This window comes from Neophocaena asiaeorientalis, unplaced genomic scaffold, assembly GCF_003031525.2.
Source record: "Neophocaena asiaeorientalis asiaeorientalis breed wild unplaced genomic scaffold, Neophocaena_asiaeorientalis_V1.1 scaffold298, whole genome shotgun sequence".
Taxonomy (NCBI): domain Eukaryota; kingdom Metazoa; phylum Chordata; class Mammalia; order Artiodactyla; family Phocoenidae; genus Neophocaena; species Neophocaena asiaeorientalis.
This window is the reverse complement of record NW_020171997.1, coordinates 638,474-658,026: the sequence shown is the minus strand read 5'-3', so window position 1 is coordinate 658,026 and position 19,553 is coordinate 638,474. Positions and strand designations below refer to the sequence as shown.

Genomic DNA, 19,553 nt, shown 5'->3' with positions numbered 1-19,553 from the left:
TCCTGTCAGTATTGTAGTTCTTTGTTTCTTCTTTTTGTTTTTCCTTTTGTGCTTTGATGGTTCTTTTGTATTATGCTTGAGTTCCTTTCTTTTTGGTATTTGTGAACCTATGGTATGTTCTTGATCTGTGGTTACCATGGTTTTCAAGTATGTTGACCCCTAACTATATCTATTTGCTTTAAACTGATAGTCATACAAGCTTGAACACACTCTAAACAATCCACATTTTTATAGTTCACTCCTCCACATTCTTTGATTTTGATGTCCTATTTTACATCTTATCCTTTTGCTGCTAATTGTCGTCATAATCACTTTCACAAAAAATTTTTGATTGTTTTTTCATCTATGTACTGGCTTAAGTGATCTTCAATCCTTTTATGTATTTGCCTTTTCTATTGTGACTGTCTCTTTCCTATAGATTCTTGTTTCTTTTCTGTTTAGAGAAGACCTTTCAATGTATCTTCTAGGATAGGTTTAGTATTGCTGAATTCTTTTGGGTTTCGCTTGTCTGAGAAATTCTTTATCTCTCCTTCTATTCTAAATGATAATCTTGCTGGGTAGAGTTGCAGGTTTTCCCTTTCAGGACTTTGAATATATCATGCCACTCCCTCCTAACCTGCAAAGTTTCTGCAGAGAAATCAGCTGATAGCCTTATGGGGGTTCTCACGTAACTGACTCTTTGTTTTCTCTTGCTTTTAGAATCCTCTCTTTATCTTTAACTTTTGCCTTTTTAATTATGATATGTGTTGATGTGGATCTGTTTGAGTTCCTCTTGTTTGGGATCCTCTGTGCTTCTTGTACTTGGATATCTGTTTCCTTTAGGTTTGGGAAGTTTTCAGCAATAATTTCTCCAAATACACTTTCAATCCCCTTTTCTCTCTCTTTTCCTTCTGGAACCCAGCTTATGCATAGTTTGGCATGCTTTATATTATCCTATAGATTTTGTATGCTGCTTTCATTTTTTTCATTTGTCTTTCTGTCTGCTCTTCTGATTGAGTGATTTCCATTAGTATGTCCTCCAGATCACATATTCATTCTTCTGTGTTATTTAGTCTATTCATTGCTTCTAGATTGGTTTTTATCTCACTAAGTTGTCTAATTTTGATTTGATATTTTCTAGTTTCTTACTACAGTGATCTGCATTTCTATCAATCTTTTCATTCCTTTAGCATTTTTATCACCTCCTTTTTGAACTCAGGGTATAGTAGACTGGTGAGGTCTGTTTCATTATTTGTTCTTTCAGGGGATTTCTTTTATTTTAATTTGGAGTAGTTTCTCTGCTTTTTCATTTTACTTAACTTTCTCTGTCTCTATGAATTTAGGAGAAACAGTTATCTACTGTGGTCTTGAAGGGATATTTTTATTTGGAAGCATCCCTGTGTAGACTGTGAATCCAATATTCTGGTGCCAGGGCTGGTTTCAGTATGGGTACCAGCCACATCTTTCCTCAGAGTGTGCTAGTTGTTATCCCCTTGATAGGGGAGTAACTGGTGTGGTGTCCAGAGCCTGTGCTCTGGGTGGGACCTCCTCCTTGCTCTGTGGCTGTTACAGCCCTGTCAGCGGTGGTGTCTGCTCCCCAGTTGTCGGAGTAAAAGCCCTGAGGGTCAGGTTCACTCAGTCTCCTTTGACCTTGAGTGCGTGACCTGCTCCAAAGGAGGTGACTGCTGAAGCAACTGAGGCCCGTGTCGTTACAGCGAATCTATGCACTACCCATGCAGACATCTGCAGTTCTGTCTAGAAGCAGCCAAATGTCACATCTCTTTTCCTGTTGTGTTCATCCCAGACCTAGTGCTAGGCTGTGGTGTGGAATGGGCTGGTGCTGGGGGCTGAGGCTTTGTGGCTGCAGGAATCAAGGTGGTTGTGCTGCTGCCTGAGAACTAGGCTGCCTCTGTGCCAGACCTCTCCCAGGACCTGTCCGTGCCAGATGCTGCTCCAAGTTGCGGTGTGGGGTGGGCAGAGCCAGTGAACTCCCTTTGGGAAACCAACCACTGCATACTTCTACCCAGGGGCTCTCCATCTGAGACTCAGCACTCCCTGAGCATCTCTGTGGCATCACCCTTTGCAGGCGCTGACAAAATCCGCCACAGCCGGACTCACCCCTGCCATGCAAGCAGTGACAAAGAGCTCTGCAGTCTGGCCCAGACTATACCCCAGGCCCTCCGAGCTATCTCCACTAAGCTAGATTGAGTCCTCTCCCAGGGTCTGTCTGTCAGAGATTCAGCACTTAGCCATTGCATGTATTTGTAGCCCTGCCTAATGCACACCTGATATTGGGTAGTGTGGCAAGCCAGCTGCCAGTCTCTCTCTGTCCTGATTGTCAGCAAGCCAGCACACACGCACTCCTCACAAGTAGAGTCTGGGCTTCTCCAGCCCCTCTATCTGTCCCAGCGGATTTCCCAGCAGGCAAGGGGGCTCCTCAGGGTCTGCCCACGTAGACCTTTTCTCCTTTATAGATCCCTCCCAGGGACACCAGTCCTGTCCTGATTCCTTTTTTCCCATCCTACTCAGTTATGTGGAGATCTTTCTTGCAGCTTTGGTTATATAGGAGATCTTCTGCCAGTCTCCAGCTGGTTTCCTGTGAGAAATGTTCCACATGTAGATGTATTTTTGATGTGTTTGTGGGGGAAGGTGAGCTCCACATTCTCCCCTCCGCCATCTTGATCCCCCTCCAGGCTTATCTCTTTCTTTAAGGAAAACCATACTCTAAAACCTAGCTATGATGAAGGGGTTAAAGTAAACTTGGAATGCATCATAAAGAGCAGCGGACTTCTCTGTAAAATCTATTTCAGAGAATTCCTATCCTATTCAGGATAACATGATCATCCAGACCCTCGCAAACTCTGTGCTTAGTAGGATGGAGTATGGTCTGCTATCAACACTGCTTCCCAACAACTTAGTGATGCTGTTAAGGAAACTTCTTAAACAGGTTCTATGGCTGGCAGAGAGAATTTATCACCGTGGCATTGCTGAGAAAGTCATCTGGAGTGTACAGAAAACAAATGTTCTTTGCCTTGATTCTAAGACCTTAATATTCAAATTATAAGTGATTGAAGATACTTTCTGAGTAGTTTAGAGTGTCATAGGAAAGATATAAATTTTATTCAAGTTTATTGTGAGAATCTTTGTTGTGGAGCCATTCATATTTTTCCTTCTGGTTATCTCAACTGAGATATAATACTCAGGAAATTAAGGTCATAAGGTTAAGTGCCTATGTGGTCTTGTCCCAGGGACCAGATCTACTGAGCTTTTCCTAACATTCTTATACCAGATAATTAAGATTAAAATGAGTATCAAGGACATCCTTGAAGGGAGCATAAATGTGTTTTAAATGAGCAAATTGCATTCATAGAAAGATGGAGGTAATACTGAAGTGTGGTTCAGGTTGGAGAGTGAGACCATGGGAGGACAGACTCATTCCTGCATCTTGGTGACTGCAGAGGTTTAAGAGCTCCTAGTTTACCAATGAGGCTAAGGTCTTAACACAAGATGAGGGCTGCCTCCTTGAGTCATTTACCAGTTGCCACTTCAGAGGGAAGCATCTGCTTTCCAGACACAGACATGGGTTAAGACCAGTGTTAGGGACACAGCCACAGGCTGTACCAGAAACAGACAGGAGAAGAGCCCCAGCCACATTAGCAGAACATTTTTATCTTCTGCCTGTCATCCTTTTCCATGCAGTTAGCAGAGGTTGGGCTAACTGAGGCAGCCAACATATGCTGCCAGTCACCTCCAGAGCCTCTCAGAAGTCAAGAGACTTTGAAGTTCTCAGTATCTGTAGAAATGAAGAAATGTCTAAACAGAGTTACAAAATGTACATTTAAAATTTTACATTTAACAAATTGCTGCCTGTAAAGCACACCAAAAAAACATGAAAATAGTAATTATGGGACTTATGAAACTACTAAGTCCTTGTGCGCTATGGATGGTGTAGTCCAGATAATGGGATATAAGTTTAAAGTAGTCAGATGGGTATTGTCTCCTTTTGGTCCTTTCAGTGCAACGCCAGACATAATATTCGTGTTTATACTTGAGACCCTTCATGACTGGGAAGCCCAGGCAAGATGGCTCCCTGAGTCCCCCTGTGAAGGATACTGTTAACCTCTCTCAAGTTTTCCTAGTTGAAAATCTCTCCTTAACCATAAGCCTATCACGCCACCTGCTCCAACTTATTGTGATATTCTAAAGGAGGCAAAAAGACAATTTGCAAACAACCAAAAGGATTTTAGAATGTAAGTTGACTCCATACTATTGATAAATATAAAATCATAGAATCCTTTAGAGCTGTAAGCAATCATAGAAATTATCTACAACTAACCTTCTTATTTTACTGACGAGGAGAGTCGCCTCTGAGCATCTTATAGACTTGGAGATTCTTTTCAGGTAGGTGTCAAGAATGTATGTTGTAACCACGGAGACACGGCACATGTCAGGGATTGAAAAAAGGAAGGGAGCTTTTCCTGTGGTCTGGGTGGGGGGATGCACAACAACGTGGAGAGACCAGGAGAGAGTTCCCAGGAAGAGAGATTGGAGTATTGTTCATTTACAAAGATAAGCCCTGGAAGAAGAACAGAAAGGTTGTCTGTAATAGAAGGAGTTCCTTGTAGCTGGGGTGGCAGCAGGGGTGATATGGAGGAAAGCAAGGCAAGGAGTTCTTTTCGGAAACGTTTTCTTGGGGAAACATTTTAAGTGTTTTGTGCTTAACTAAAATGATTACTCTTGGCCAGTTACGGTATTCTTATGTGCCAGGAAGTGAGAAATGGCTTAATGAGGATGTCCATCGATTTTTATGAGGACAAATTGGCAGGGTCCAATTCTTCTGTCTGTGATATCAAGGTCACTGCCTAGCTGTCTTATTGCCTTAAAGGGGAGAAAGGATGGGCATCCTACCCTTTGGGTACCTGATGCTGTTCCGGAAACACATCAAAGAGAGGTAAAAAGAAGAGCAGCCAGCCTTATCCTATCCAGCAGGCAGGACAGAAGTCTGAGCCTCTACTTTCCCTGGGGCCCCACTCCCCTCCCACTGACATACACACATGTGCATGCACGCACACAGACACACACACAGAGCCCTCAGACTTCCTATTTTCACTGGGAAGAACAGGGATGGGCGCCTTGTAAGAGGGCCCATGTGGGAACAGCAAGGTGGAGCCCAGGCTATACTCAGCTGACATGGGTGATGCCTTTGGCACATGTTTATAAGGGGCAGTGTGCTGGGGGATTCCTCATACCACGTGGTGCATTGGGAGGGGTTGCTGAAGAACTGTTTTGTAATGCACCTTTACTGATATGTGGAAGGCAGCAAATTGTTGATTTATTCTTTCTCAATGAGAATTGCCTGCTTTATTTTAAAATTTAACTCCAAACTTTGACTTTATAGAGAAAAGCACCTAATTAATGAAGAAATAAAACTCCTAAGACAGCGACAGGAAAAAGTTGACAAGGAGCTTCATAGGTTTGTTTCTTATTCAACTCGTAGTGCTTAAAAACATTTTAATTGAACAAATGTGTTACATAAACCACAATAGGTTTAATATGTAAAAATTCATTAACTGGAATATCTGCAAAAGTTTTCTACTCTGTAGTTCATCTAGAGTAACACTAACTTTTTTTATCCACATAATTACTTACTCTAATTTAATTAATTGCTAAACTTATGTAAAAATTCATTAACTGGAATATCTGCAGAAGTTTTCTACTCTGTAGTTCATCTAGAGTAACACTAACTTTTTTATCCACATAATTACTTACTCTAATTTAATTAATTGTTAAATATTATCATCATCTCCTTTTACTCTACCAGACATAGGACTTAAGCTGAGGGCCTTTTAAATATAGACTCATAACCATGGGAAGATGTAAACTAGAAAAACAACCTATTTAGCTGGTCTCAGGCTAGTTCTTTGTCCCTTTCTGCCCCTGCTGCTTCCCCTATACATACAAACATTGTACCCCATTGAAACAAGGAAAGTTGGGCATATTTGTTTATTTTATTACAGTGTAAAAAACAAAACTATAAAGTGTTGGGACTAACCCACTTCTTCCAGTACATCCACATAGGCAAGAATAAATGTCAGATGAGTACAGCCCTTCAAATAAACCCCTGTGGGAAACCACAATTTTGTGCCAGTCATGCTGCCATACTTCTAATTGCTATTTTGGAACTTATAAAGCTAGTCTCCCAGTCACATAAGAAAATGCAACTCATTACTTTAAAATCTTACTGCATTTTTCACTAAAAGTTTTATCACCCAGCTTTCCCCTTCACAACATAAGATCTGACTCCAGATGACTTTTACAAGTTCCCAAAAATCAAATCTATAGAGGACAGGATTTCTCACCACTCAAGATATGCAAAAGGATGCAGACTGGTTTTCAGAGCAACTCACAAGAAGCACTCAAATATGTTTTATGCGATGGCACATTGCTGGAGAAAGTGAAGGGGAAAAGACTCATTTGGGTATATAACTCCCACGTCCCTGTTAAATTTATAGGCACAGTGTCCAAGTTTCTATCTGTAATCTTCAAACCTACTGGGTGCCCTCAGGGGACCCCTGGATAAATCCTAGAAAAACCTAGAGCAGGCCTTATAGGGGTTTAGCTAATCCAAAGTTCATGCTTCAGCAAAGTGTATTTGGAATTTTTAGAAAATTTCACTTCCTACAGATTTCACAGAATAATTTCAAATGTTTCACTTGAAAATCGCCAGTGAACTCAATAGTCTTATACCATTTTTCATTTTTCTTTCTCTCATCTGTGTTTCTCTTGCTGTCTCTCCCTTGTCCCAAGTTCCTATCGTTCCTTGCCTGGCCTACCTCTGCTTCTGTCTTTATCTGTAGATCTCTGGAAAGTTTCCTGGTGCCTCCTCAATTCAACTATTCAACTCCTTAAAAATATTTCTTGACTGAGTATGTGGTGACAGAAATCATGATAGATTCCTGGATCCCCACCCCTGATGAGCTTACAGTCTAGTAAGCGCCCCCCTCACCCTTTATCCTTTTCCATCTCTCTTTCTCTCTCTCCCCCAGATATTTTCCAGGCCAGTCCCTTTTCCTCTTCCCTCCCCAGTGACTCATCTTAAAATCTGCACTGGAGCCCAGTGAGTGGAATTAGTTGAGGGAATACTTACTGTGTGAACCATCTCACTGAAGAGGATGCTTCACTGCTGGGATGCAGTGTCGCACAGTGGTTAGAATAGAGGGTGCAAGTCACACTGCTTGGGTTCAAATCCTCTATTAGTTGCTAGCTGTATGACTGTGGACAGGTTAGTTAACCTATCTGAGCCTCTTTCCTCATCTACAACATAGGATAATAGTAGTACCTACTTCCTAAGATTGTTGTCAGAGTAACTGAATTAATATATGTAAAGTGGTGGCAAACGCCCAGCATATTAAACTCTTCGTAAATCGTGGCTCTTAGTTGGTGTCAGTATGAAAACAATTAGTTTGGTTACCAGTTTTCTTTCTTTCATGATTAGGCTCCAAGCAAAGGCTACTAAGAAACCTTACGAAGTTAAGAATGATTTTGAGAATTTCCTACAAAAACTGGTAAGTTTTTTTCGGAAAATAATTGAGAATTCTCTCTCTAGCTTCTCTTATATAGACTGGAAAATATTTAATAAGCAATGTATGGTTTCACATCCAAGTTACAGCGGCAGGATGGAATACATTCTTGTTATTTAATCACCCGCACGCACATTTAGGGCAACCTCTCTCTCGTATCAGTGACAACCTCATGCTCACTCATCCCCATCCCTTGCTTCTGACCAGAAGCATTTTATGCAACTGAAAACCTCCAAATGCAGAATTTCAAACTAATAGAAAATTATTGGTATTTGAAGTCATATTTTATTTCCCGTTAATAATTCAACCAAAATATATTGGATTCCAACTACTGTGTTAGATGAATGATTCTTGCCCTCAATTAACAGAAATGTAAGAAATGATAAGGTTCTAAACAGTACTCAAGTGTAAGAAAGAAAGAAAAGGAAGGACATGGTCCCTTCTTTCCAGTTTTCTTTGTCCCCTTCCCTTCTGCTCCACCTTAACTTACAGGCAGTCCTATTAAATCTAAAGGTCCTTCCTCCCTTCCAACAAGAAAGAACATGTAGAAAATAGTGTACAGTAAATCTGAAGATTGGACAATCTGAGGTAAGGAATAAGAGAGAGCTTTTCATTTTCAGCATGTCAGGCTTCCATGCAAAAATCTAGGGTAATCCTCATTGGCTACTGATGTAATGTCAAAAACAGGGGTCAAATAATCTAACCAAATTCCTATGAGCCAGAAAGGTAATGGAAAGGGGTAATATTGTTGGGTGTTTAATATTAAACAAATATTGGGTGTTTAATATTAAATAAATAGTACTACTCTTTATTCCACAAAACAAATTATTTCTCCCATTTTTTCATGGTCTCTCTTAACTGCTACTGCTAGAGACATGGGTACAGAGAAATATTTACTTAATATAAGAAAACTGTGCAAGTGTACTGGTAAAGGGCAAGTGACCTCAGCTGGTAAATAGTAAATGGCCTGAGTCTTAGAGAAACTACAGGAGCTATGGACACCATAGCACACTGGAGAGTCTGTGCCTCAGTGAAACAAGGCAACTACTTCCTCACCTCTAGTTCATTGTGGCTCTGCAGGAATAGAGGCCAAAGTGTTATCAGATCTTCCACCATTTGTAATCCAGATTCTTCTGTAAAATTCCTGTTTAGGACTCAAGTTTTTAAATAGCCCTAGAGGCCAAACTAAATAAATCTGCAGACCAGACAAGGCCTATGGTCTGCTGGTTTGCAACCCCTGGTCTAAATGCTGGACTTGGAGCTCTTCAAAAGCTGGCTCCAGCCAGTATAGCCAATCTGATTCTCCACTATATCCCAAGTCAAACCCTTCACTCCCACTGAGTCTTCCCAGCATATCATGTTTACCCATAATCATATAGTTTGCTTATCTGCCATGCCTACTCCCCAGATTTCAAATTCTATTCATCCTTTAAGGCCCTGCTCAAATTCCATCTTCTACATGAAGCTTTTTTCCAGTGGCCCTAGCCCCATCCTTTCCAGGCAAGTTCGATATCTCTCATAATTTCTAGAATAACACTTGGTGATGGCTTCATTGGAAAATAGTTCTTTTCTTCAAGCCAGACAGCAAGACAAATATGGGAGTAGATTCTGGCTTAGAACGACTATGTCCTCTAAAGCAGAGTGTGCACTAGAAATTTTTACTTACCTATCTTGTAAAGAAGGTATCTCATGGTGAAAAATTTAAAGGCAAGTGCCTTTTTTTTTTTTTTTTCACAGTAATCCAGGCATCTTCGAAGAATTATATATCAATTGACCACAGATCTTCTGTGGAAAATGGAAAGGTTTTAAAAAGCAAAGGATTATCATTTGAAATCAATTTTTAAAATTCAAAATTAACAAATTGGACTTAAGCTCTCTCAAGTACTTACCTTTCTGCTAAGAATGAAAATGCACCAGAACTTTATTTTAGAATAGAATAATGGATTTCCTAGTACTTTATATGACTGCTGTCCTTTGAGAAATGTAACAACCAGCTTTGCCTCAGCTTCTCTGAAACTGATATTCAAGATGATGATATCCAGGCTTTTTGCTCATCAATGTGCAACTCAATCATAGAATAATAGAAAATTGTGATAAACTTCTGGATAATTCATGCCACATGACTGCTGGTCTCTCAATTATCTGACTATGTCACAAAATGCTTTTCAGTCTAAATCTTCATATAATTCAGGAAAGCCTTCCTGTAGTCTATCCGTGAGAGAGAGCCACTCATTTACCATCACCACATGGCCAAACTTGCTGCCCATTTTGATAAACATATACAGGCACCCACCAATACCCCTACCCAATCCCAGAACCCACACTCAGCCTTTTCATAGTTTCACCCTCATGCCTCACACCTGCCCTACATTGGTCCACATATACAAACAAGTTTGCTAGACACACAACGAAGATGCAAGTCACAGATGGGTTTTCCTAGAATAGTAAACATGCCTCCTGGATTAGAGAGGCATTTGAGAAAAGGTAGTTTAGAGTGGGAAGAAAGTAAATTCCAAGAACAAATTGAATTATCTGAATTAACATCCAGATAATTCTCTATGTCAATGTGAATAGAGATAAAAACTTGAAGTGTCTTTTATCTAAGCTTCTCTATTATGACAGAGAAAGCTCAGGGCCAAAAGAATTGAAAGTGATTGTTTATATGATATCATCACATGGTTAAAAAAAAATTAAATGAGCCTGGGATATGTGAATAGAGATAAAAACTTGAAGTGTCTTTTATCTAAGCTTCTCTATTATGACAGAGAAAGCTCAGGGCCAAAAGAATTGAAAGTGATTGTTTATATGATATCACATGGTTAAAAAAAAATTAAATGAGCCTGGGATTTTTCTTCCTAAATCCATCTTTTGGAAAAAAAAAAAAATTTAAGTGATCCTCCTCATCTTGATAACTGGGAGAATCTCACTTTCAAGTATACAGTATCCAGGAAAATCTGTGAATCCTTAACACCATATTATTTTAATAGCGTTCTGAAGCCCGAACTGAGAGAAAACTTCTGGCATCACTATCATCATCATCATCAACAACAGAAGACTTCAACCTTGAGGAAGAAGAATGCCAAGAGAAACCAGAAATAAACTGTATTTAAGAATGTATGTTTAATTCAAGTACAATCCATGAGGTCAGTATTGATGGTCTTTTACCATTTGTTTTTAAAAATCTTGAAATCAATACATCCAGTAAATTATCTTAAGAGATCTGGCCAAGCATAATTTTGGCTCTTATTGGTAGAAAACATATTTTAAGATGGAAAAACAATCATTATGAAGCATAGGGAGCTTTCAACCATTTCTTTCGAAATACATCTTGATAATAGCAACCATTCATCATAATACAAAACAGAAAGAGGATTAATTTGCTGTGGCATAGAAGTCCTGCCAGTTCCTAAATGCTCTAAATAGTTTAGGCCTCAAGGAAAACCAAAGCTCCACCTCCAGGTTTGGTAGCAAACAAACTCTGCTTCTCAGGCACTAAGCTTCGATTGCTCCTCTGGTAATAAGCTTCGTGCACATTTGCTAGGAAGCTGGACAGCTTGTCAGCAGGTACTATCGATACTGTGCAGCCTCCCCATCCTGCTCCCGTAAGTCGTGATCCTTGAGCCCCAAATTTCCTAAAAACAATGAGAAAAAAAATTAGAACCTGAAAATGAAAATGAGAGTGATTTTCTTGGTGCTATAGAACGACAGCATCTCCAAGAACTAAGAAGAGATTATGTGGTGTGTTTTGTGGGGGTTTTTTCAGTACTGTCAAACATTTTAGGACATTAAGAAATTTATACCATTGTTTGAAGGTGATTTGAAATTTAATTGTATCTAAAACTAGCCCCCAGGTTTGGCTCTTAAGTAGTAAAAGTCAGTAGTACTCCTGTTTCATAAGGGCTGGCAATAACCTACTGTAGTATTGATTCCATAAAGCCACCACTTGAAGAGTTGTGTAGCAAGCACAGGAAGAGGGAGTAAAAAGAAAACAGGCAATGGACATGATCGACATGGTGAAACAGAAGGTTGCTCCATATGAGGCCAAATCAAAATTTAAAGTGCAAGTCATATATACAAGTGAGAGCTTCCTCTGGTGGCTATTTAAGCTGTATTCAGTCCCCTAGAACAGATAGCCTAGATTTGTGCTGAATAAATTTATCAACAAAGAATGTGTTACTAAACTCTAAATTAGTTCGTCTGTTCAAGCTCTGAAGGGAAATTATGCAGACCTTTCCACAAAGAGGATAGTGGCTTCTGCAGGTCCATCCCCGTTTTCCCTGCACCTTCAGGAGCTGGCTGGTCTGACAAATGGACTCGGAATTTATCATCAGACAAAACGTGTGATTGAGATGGAAACTACTATATAAGCCACCACACAGCAAGAGGTAATTTTAGTCACCATAAACCAGGCACAGTTTCAAACCTTGGACAAAAGTGAAAGGCCCTACACAAAGTACAAGGATCACTCATCTTTAAAACATGCAATTTATCCTGACAATAAAAGTTAATGTATCAACAGGAAGACACTGGAACTCAGCAAAAAAGATACCCCACATCCAAAGACAAAGGAGAGGCCACAATGAGACAGTACGAGGGGCGCAATCACAGTAAAATCAAATCCCATAACTGCTGGGTGGGTGACTCACAAACCAGAGAACACTTATACCACAGAAGTCCACCCACTGGAGTGAAGGTTCTGAGCCCCACGTCAGGCTTCCCAACCTGGGGGTCTGGCAACGGGAGGAGGAATTCCTAGAGAATCAGACTTTGAAGGCTAGTGGGATTTGACTGCAGGGCTTCAACAGGACTGGGGGAAACAGAGACTCCATTCTTTGAGGGCACACAAAAAGTAGTGTGTCCATCAGGACCCAGGGGAAGGAGCAGTGATCCCGTAGGAGACTGAATCAGACCTACCTGCTAGTGTTGGAGGGTCTCCTGCAGAGGTGGGGGGTGGCTGTGTCTCACCATGAGGACAAGGACACTGGCAGCATAAGTTCTGGGAAGTACTCCTTGGTGTGAGCCCTCCCAGGGTCCACCATTTGCCCCACCAAAGAGCCGGGGTAGGCTCCAGTGTTGTTGGGTCGCCTCAGGCCAAACAACCAACAGGGAGAAAACCCAGCCCCACCCATCAGCAGACAAGCAGATTAAAATTTTACTGAGCTCTTCCCCAGAGCAACAGCCAGCTCTACCCACCACCAGTCCCTCCCATCAGGAAACTTGCACAAGCCTCTTAGATAGCCACATCCACCAGAGGGCAGACAGCAAAAGCAAGAAGAACTATAATCCTGCAGCCTGTGGAACAAAAACCACATTCACAGAAAGACAGACAAGATGAAAAGGCAGAGGGCTATGTACCAGATGAAGGAACAAGATAAAACCCCAGAAAAACAACTAAATGAAGTGGAGATAGGCAACCTTCCAGAAAAAGAATTCAGAATAACGATAGTGAAGATGATCCAGGACCTTGGAAAAAGAATGGAGGCAAAGATCTAGAAGATGCAAGAAATGTTTAACAAAGACCTAGAAGAATTAGAGAACAACCAAACAGAGATGAACAATACAATAACTAAAATGAAAAGTACACTAGAAGGAATCAATAGCAGAATAACTGAGGCAGAAGAACAGATAAGTGACCTGGAAGACGGAATGGTGAAATTCACTGCTGTGGAACAGAATAAAGGAAAAAGAATGAAAAGAAATGAAGACAGCCTAAGAGACCTCTGGGACAACATTAAACACAAAAACATTCACATTATAGGGGTCCCAGAAGGAGAAGAGAGAGACAAAGGACCCGAGAAAATATTTGAAGAGATTATAGTCGAAAACTTCCCTAACATGGGAAAGGAAATAGCCACCCAAGTCCAGGTAGCACAGAGAGTCCCATACAGGATAAAGCCAAGGAGAAGCATGCCAAGATACACAGTAATCAAATTAGCAAAAATTAAAGACAAAGAAAAATTATTGAAAGCAGCAAGGGAAAAACAACAAATAACATACAAGGGAACACCCATAAGGTTAACAGCTGATTTATCAGCAGAAACTACAAGCCAGAAGGAAGTGACATGATATAATTAAAGTGATGAAAGGGAAGAACCTACAAAAAAGATTACTCTACCCAGCAAGGATCTCATTCATATTCGATGGAGAAATCAAAAGCTTTACAAACAAGCAAAAGCTAAGAAAATTCAGCACCACCATACCAGCTCTACAACAATTGATAAGGAACTTCTGTAAGTGGGAAACACAGGAAAAGGACCTACAAAAACAAACCCAAAACAATTAAGAAAATGGTAATAGGAACAGACATATCAATAATTACCTTAAACGTGAATGGATTAAATGCTCCAACCAAAAGACGCAGGCTTGCTGAATGGATACAAAACCATGATCCATATATATGCTGTCTACAAGAGACCCCCTTCAGACCTAGGGACACATACAGACTGAAAGTGAGGGGATGGAAAAAGATAATCCATGCAAATGGAAATCAAAAGAAAGCTGAAGTAGCAATACTCATATCAGATAAAATAGACTTTAAAGAATGTTACAAGAGACAAGAAAGGACACTACATAATGATCAAGGGATCAATCCAAGAAGAAGATATAACAATTAATAATAAATATATATGCACCCAACATAGGAGCACCTCAACATATAAGGCAACTGCTAACAGCTATAAAAGAGGAAATCGACAGTAACACAGTAATAGTGGGGGATATTAACACCTCACTTACATCAATGGACTGATCATCCAAACAGAAAATTAATAAGGAAACACAAGCTTTAGATGACACAATAGACCAGATAGATTTCATTGATATTTATAGGACATTCCATCCAGAAACAGCAGATTACACTTTTTTCTCAAGTGCGCACAGAACATTCTCCAGGATAGATCGCCTCTTAAGTCACAAATCAAGCCTCAGTAAATTTAAGAAAATTGAAGTCATATCAAGTATCTTTTCTGACCACAACACTATGAGATTAGAAATCAATTACTGGGGAAAAAAATGTGAAAAACACAAACACATAGAGGCTAAACAATACGTTACTAAATAACCAAGAGATCACTGAAGAAATCAAAGAGGAAATCAAAAAATACCTAGAGACAAATGACAATGAAAACACGACAATCCAAAACCTATGGGATGCAGCAAAAGCAGTTCTAAGAAGGAAGTTTATAGCTATACAGTCCTACTTCAAGAAACAAGAAACAGGGCTTCCCTGGTGGCACAGTGTTTGAGAGTCCGCCTGCAGACGCAGGGGACATGGGTCCATGCCCAGGTCCGGGAAGATCCCACATACTGTGGAGCAGCTGGGCCCCGTGAGCCATGGCCGCTGAGCCTGTGCGTCCAGAGCCTGTGCTCCGCAACAGGAGAGGCCACAAGAGTGACAGGACCGCGTACCACAAAAAAAAAAAAAAGAAGAAGAAACATCTCAAACAATCTAGCCTTACACCTAAGAGAACTAGAGAAAAAAGAACAAACAAAACCCAAAGTTACTAGAAGGAAAGAAATCATAAAGATCAGAGCAGAAATAAATGAAATAGAAACAAAGAAGACAATAGCAAAGATCAATAAAACTAAAGGCTGGTTCTTTGAGAAGATAAACAAAATTGATAAACCACAGCCAGACTCATCAAGAAAAAGAGGGGGAGGACTCAAAGCAATAAAATTAGAAATGAAAAAGGAGAAGTTACAACAGACACCGCAGAAATACAAAGAATCCTAAGAGACTACTGCAAGCAACTCTAGGCCAATAAAATGGACAACCTGGAAGAAATGGACAAATTCTTAGAAAGGTATAAACTTCCAAGACTGAACCAGGAAGAAATAGAAAATATGAATAGACAAATCACAAGTAATGAAATTGAAACTGTGATTAAAAATCTTCCAACAAACAAAAGTCCAGGACCAGATGGCTTCACAGGCGAATTCTAGCAGACATTTAGAGAAGAGCTAACACCCATCCTTCTCAAACTCTTCCAAAAAATTGCAGAGGAAGGAACACTCCCAAACTCATTCTATGAGGCCACCATCACCCTGATACCAAAACCAGCCAAAGATACCACAAAAATAGAAAATTACAGACCAATATCACTGATGAATATAGATGCAAAAATTCTCAACAAAATACTAGCAAACAGAATCCAACAACACATTAAAAGGATCATACACCATGATCAAGTGGGATTTATCCCAGGGATGCAAGGATTCTTCAATATACATAAATCAATCAATGTGATAAACCATATTAACAAATTGAAGAAGAAAAACCATATGATCATCTCAATAGATGCAGAAAAAGCTTTTGACAAAATTCAACACCCATTTATGATAAAAACTCTCCAGAAAGTGGGCAGAGGGAACCTACCTCAACATAATAAAGGCCATATACAACAGACCCACAGCAAACATCATTCTCAATGGTGAAAAACTGAAACCATTTCCTCTAAGATCAGGAACAAGACAAGGATGTCCACTCTCACCACTGTTATTCAACATAGTTTTGGAAGTCCTACCCACGGCAATCAGAGAAGAAAAAGAAATAAAAGCAATACAAATTGGAAAAGAAGAAGTAAAACTGTCACTGTTTGCAGATGACATGATATTATACATAGAGAATCCTAAAGATGTAACCAGAAAACTACTAGAGCTAATCAATGAATTTGGTAAATTTGCGGGATACAAAATTAATGCATTCCTATAGACTAATGATGAAATCTCTTGCATTCCTATAGACTAATGATGAAAAATCTGAAAGAGAAATGAAGAAAACACTCCCATTTACCACTGCAACAAGAATAAAACACGTAGGAATAAACCTACCTAGGGAGACAAAAGGCCTGTATGCAGAAAACTTAAGACACTGATGAAAGAAATTAAAGATGAAACAAACAGATGTAGAGATATAGAGTGTTCTTGGATTGGATGAATCAATATTGTGAAAATGACTATACTACCCAAAGCAATCTACAGATTCAATGCAATCCCTATCAAATTACAAATGGCATGTTTTACAGAACTAGAGCAAAAAATCTTAAAATTTCTATGGAGACACAAAAGACCCCGAACAGCCAAAGTGGTCTTGAGGGAAAAATACGGAGCTGAAGGAATCAGGCTCCCAGTCTTCAGACTATACTATGAAGCTACAGTAATCAAGACCGTATGGTAGTGGCCCAAAAACAGAAATATAGATCAATGGAACAAGATAGAAAGCCCAGAGATAAACCCCCGCACCTATGGTCAACTAATCTATGACAAAGGAGGCAAGGATATACAACGGAGAAAAGACAGTCTCTTCAGTAAGTGGTGCTAGGAGAAATGAACAGCTACATGTAAAAGGATGAAATTAGAACACTCCCTTAACACCATACACAAAAATAAACTCAAAATGGATTAGAGAACTAAATGTAAGACTGGACACTATAAAACTCCTAGAGGAAGACATAGGAAGAACATAGGTGGAAAGTGGCAGGGGGGTGGTAGGGGTGGTGTGCCGAATTGGGAGATTGGGATTGACATGTATACACTGATGTGTATAAAATTGATGACTAAGAAGAACCTGCAGTATAAAAAAATAAATAAAATTCAAAAAAAAAAGTTAACATGTACTTCCAATTCTTCCTAATAAAATTTACTCCAAATTAATAGCAGATTTAAAACTCCATAATTAATTTAGCAGAATTTTGTCCCTTTTTTCCATCTAAATGAGGTACTTTATTTCCTGGAAAATATCAATAGAATACTACCGCTACTCTGCGACATCAGAATTACTGCACATCAGTAATTCATTTTCCCCCAATGATTTTCTCTATTGATTTTTTTTCATCATCTGTTGTATTCAATAAAATATGTTTTTCATATGAAAATAGATGTTTAAGGAAGAAAACAAAAATGCTTGCAAACAAATAAAGATTACTCATCTCTTCCTGCCCTTCAAACATTCAGCTTATGGCCCAGTAGCTGAACTGAGCCCAAACTCCTATGGTCCAGGCTGAAAAGTTTCTCTGACCCTGGGATTCTAGGATTATCCTGAGTTCCTAGGCTGGCAAGGGGCTAGTTTGTAATTTGTGACAATTTAAAAAAAGCAAAAAAACAAAAAACTGTCATGCAGCCATGTCAAACTATCTCTTCTTGTGGAAAATGCTGAGAAAAACGGAGGTGTCACTGAAGTATCTCTGAAAGACACTAAAATCTGGGCATCAAAGCTAACATGGCATGGTTTAGAGAAGAACAGGATGCCCTCTTACTTGATTTTCTAAGACCCAAACTATGCCATTTTTCTGGACTCAAGTCAACCGGGTCTCTTATGGTCTTCAATGAACTTCTAGGCATATTTTCTTACACTTTCTCATTTGTACTGTTTTTGAAAACTGTGGTTTCAAAATTGAACCTAAAGCAAACTCAAAGTATTTCTAACTGGCTGCAAAACCCATAGGAATTGTGCCAGGAGGCCTAGTTTCCTGACTATCCTGCCAGTTTCCCGAGCGCAGACACTAGAAATCCTTCTAGGTAAATATATTATTCACTTTTAAGTCTCCAGAGCTGTTATGTCACCACCCTGCCTGCTACAAATGAAAATGAACTGGACTGCATCAACCACATGGTCTGAAATCATCAGGGCTCAAGTTTCCCCAATAGAGAACAATAAGTGCTATTATAAATAGTCCTCTGCCCCTGAGTAAGTGGCACTTGTGATCACAAATCGGGGGCTCCCCCAGCAGCTGGTCAGCAGCCTGCCCAGCTATACACACTCACAAAGGCAGAAAGATCCTGACTGCAGTGTGCCCCACTGGTGCTTAATATGCCCTTTGGTACGTGCCACAGAAATTGTGAGAGAGAGCCAGAAGTTAGGAAACCAATAAGCTATAAATTAAGAAAGAAAAATAGGTGAGCTAAGAGTGTTTAGTGAACTTTTCACATTTGCATTTTTTTCCTAGGAGAACAGTAAGGCATTAAAAATACAGCTCCTGAGCTATTGCACATCAGAGAGGCAAGACAAAAGTTATGAAAACCAAACCCCTAAAATCCCAAATATCACTTTGATGATTGCGGTCACTTGATTGGGAATAACCTGGAAGGGTTGGTCAAAACAACGAAAGCAGCCTCAGCCTTATAAAGCATGATTTACAAAACAAAGGCTAGGGCAGACAAGAGATGGAGATTATAAGGAATGTTCCCTTTGATCCTTTTTATCACTGAAAAGTGTATTCCTATAACCAACTTTCCAGGCACCTAAGTATAGCCTGAGTAAAACTTCCTGCTTTTAAATGAACTGAGTTGACCATAAAGCACTTACTAAGGTAAGGCACAGATCAAAGGTGGTGTTGAGGGGGGAGGGGGGAGAGATCTAGTAAGACCCTACTCTGCCACAAATCGCAAAGAGGGAAAGCAAGGAATTGTGCCTTGTATTTTAATTCAGTTTTATTTATTTCAAGATAAATATTGATATATTATACAAATGGATATAAAATTATTTCAGAAAATCTTGAATTTAGGGACAGGTTATTATCTATCTCTCTAATTTCAGGCCAGCATAATTCCAGGCATTTCGTACATTCTAATAAGTGGCTACTGGATCATTATATTTGTTTTAAAATATGAAAATGTATACTGTTTATTTTTAATTAAATTAATGTTAAAAACTTCAATTATGTGAAACAAAGTAAAATAATAAAGGAAAATGATGATGCCTGCCCAGTTATAAAATAACTCTTAAATGAACAAAATGTAAATTGTAAGAATGGCTAAATTTTAAAGAAAAATATATTGAGTAATATAAAACACTTTTGAACGCATATATATATATATGCAGTCAGTAATGTACTCTTTTTCTGGAAAGACTTCTAGCTTCTGCTCTAAGCCTAGAATTTTTCAATTAGAATCTCAGGAAAACAGCTTCCAGAACAATTTCTATGATTTTTACAACCAGATTAGAAACACTTTCAGATTGCTTTAGATTCAAGAAACCACAGGCTTCAAATACTGTTC

The 19,553-nt window shown here is 39.4% G+C and overlaps 2 protein-coding genes across 8 annotated transcripts in view; one reads left to right on the top strand and one right to left on the bottom strand.

The window, feature by feature from the left end:
- The window catches only part of FAM227B (family with sequence similarity 227 member B), a 246,445-nt gene extending 235,776 nt beyond the window's left edge, over positions 1-10,669 (top strand). Inside the window, exons 14-16 of the mRNA XM_024748771.1 lie at positions 4,152-4,229; positions 7,475-7,544; positions 10,547-10,669. Of these exons, the coding sequence (XP_024604539.1) occupies positions 4,152-4,229; positions 7,475-7,544; positions 10,547-10,669 (271 nt within the window). The remainder of the gene's footprint in view (positions 1-4,151; positions 4,230-7,474; positions 7,545-10,546) is intronic.
- GALK2 (galactokinase 2) overlaps positions 10,664-19,553 on the bottom strand; it is a 135,529-nt gene continuing 126,639 nt past the window's right edge. For 4 of the 7 annotated variants that reach the window (XM_024748916.1, XM_024748925.1, XM_024748934.1 and 1 more), the window contains one exon: positions 10,668-11,191. In XM_024748916.1, coding sequence (XP_024604684.1) covers positions 10,984-11,191 — 208 coding nt within the window. In that variant the 3' untranslated portion in view covers positions 10,668-10,983. Of the gene's footprint in view, positions 11,192-19,553 lie in introns of all 7 variants that reach the window. The other 3 variants (XM_024748906.1, XM_024748943.1, XM_024748954.1) reach the window with 3 other exon arrangements.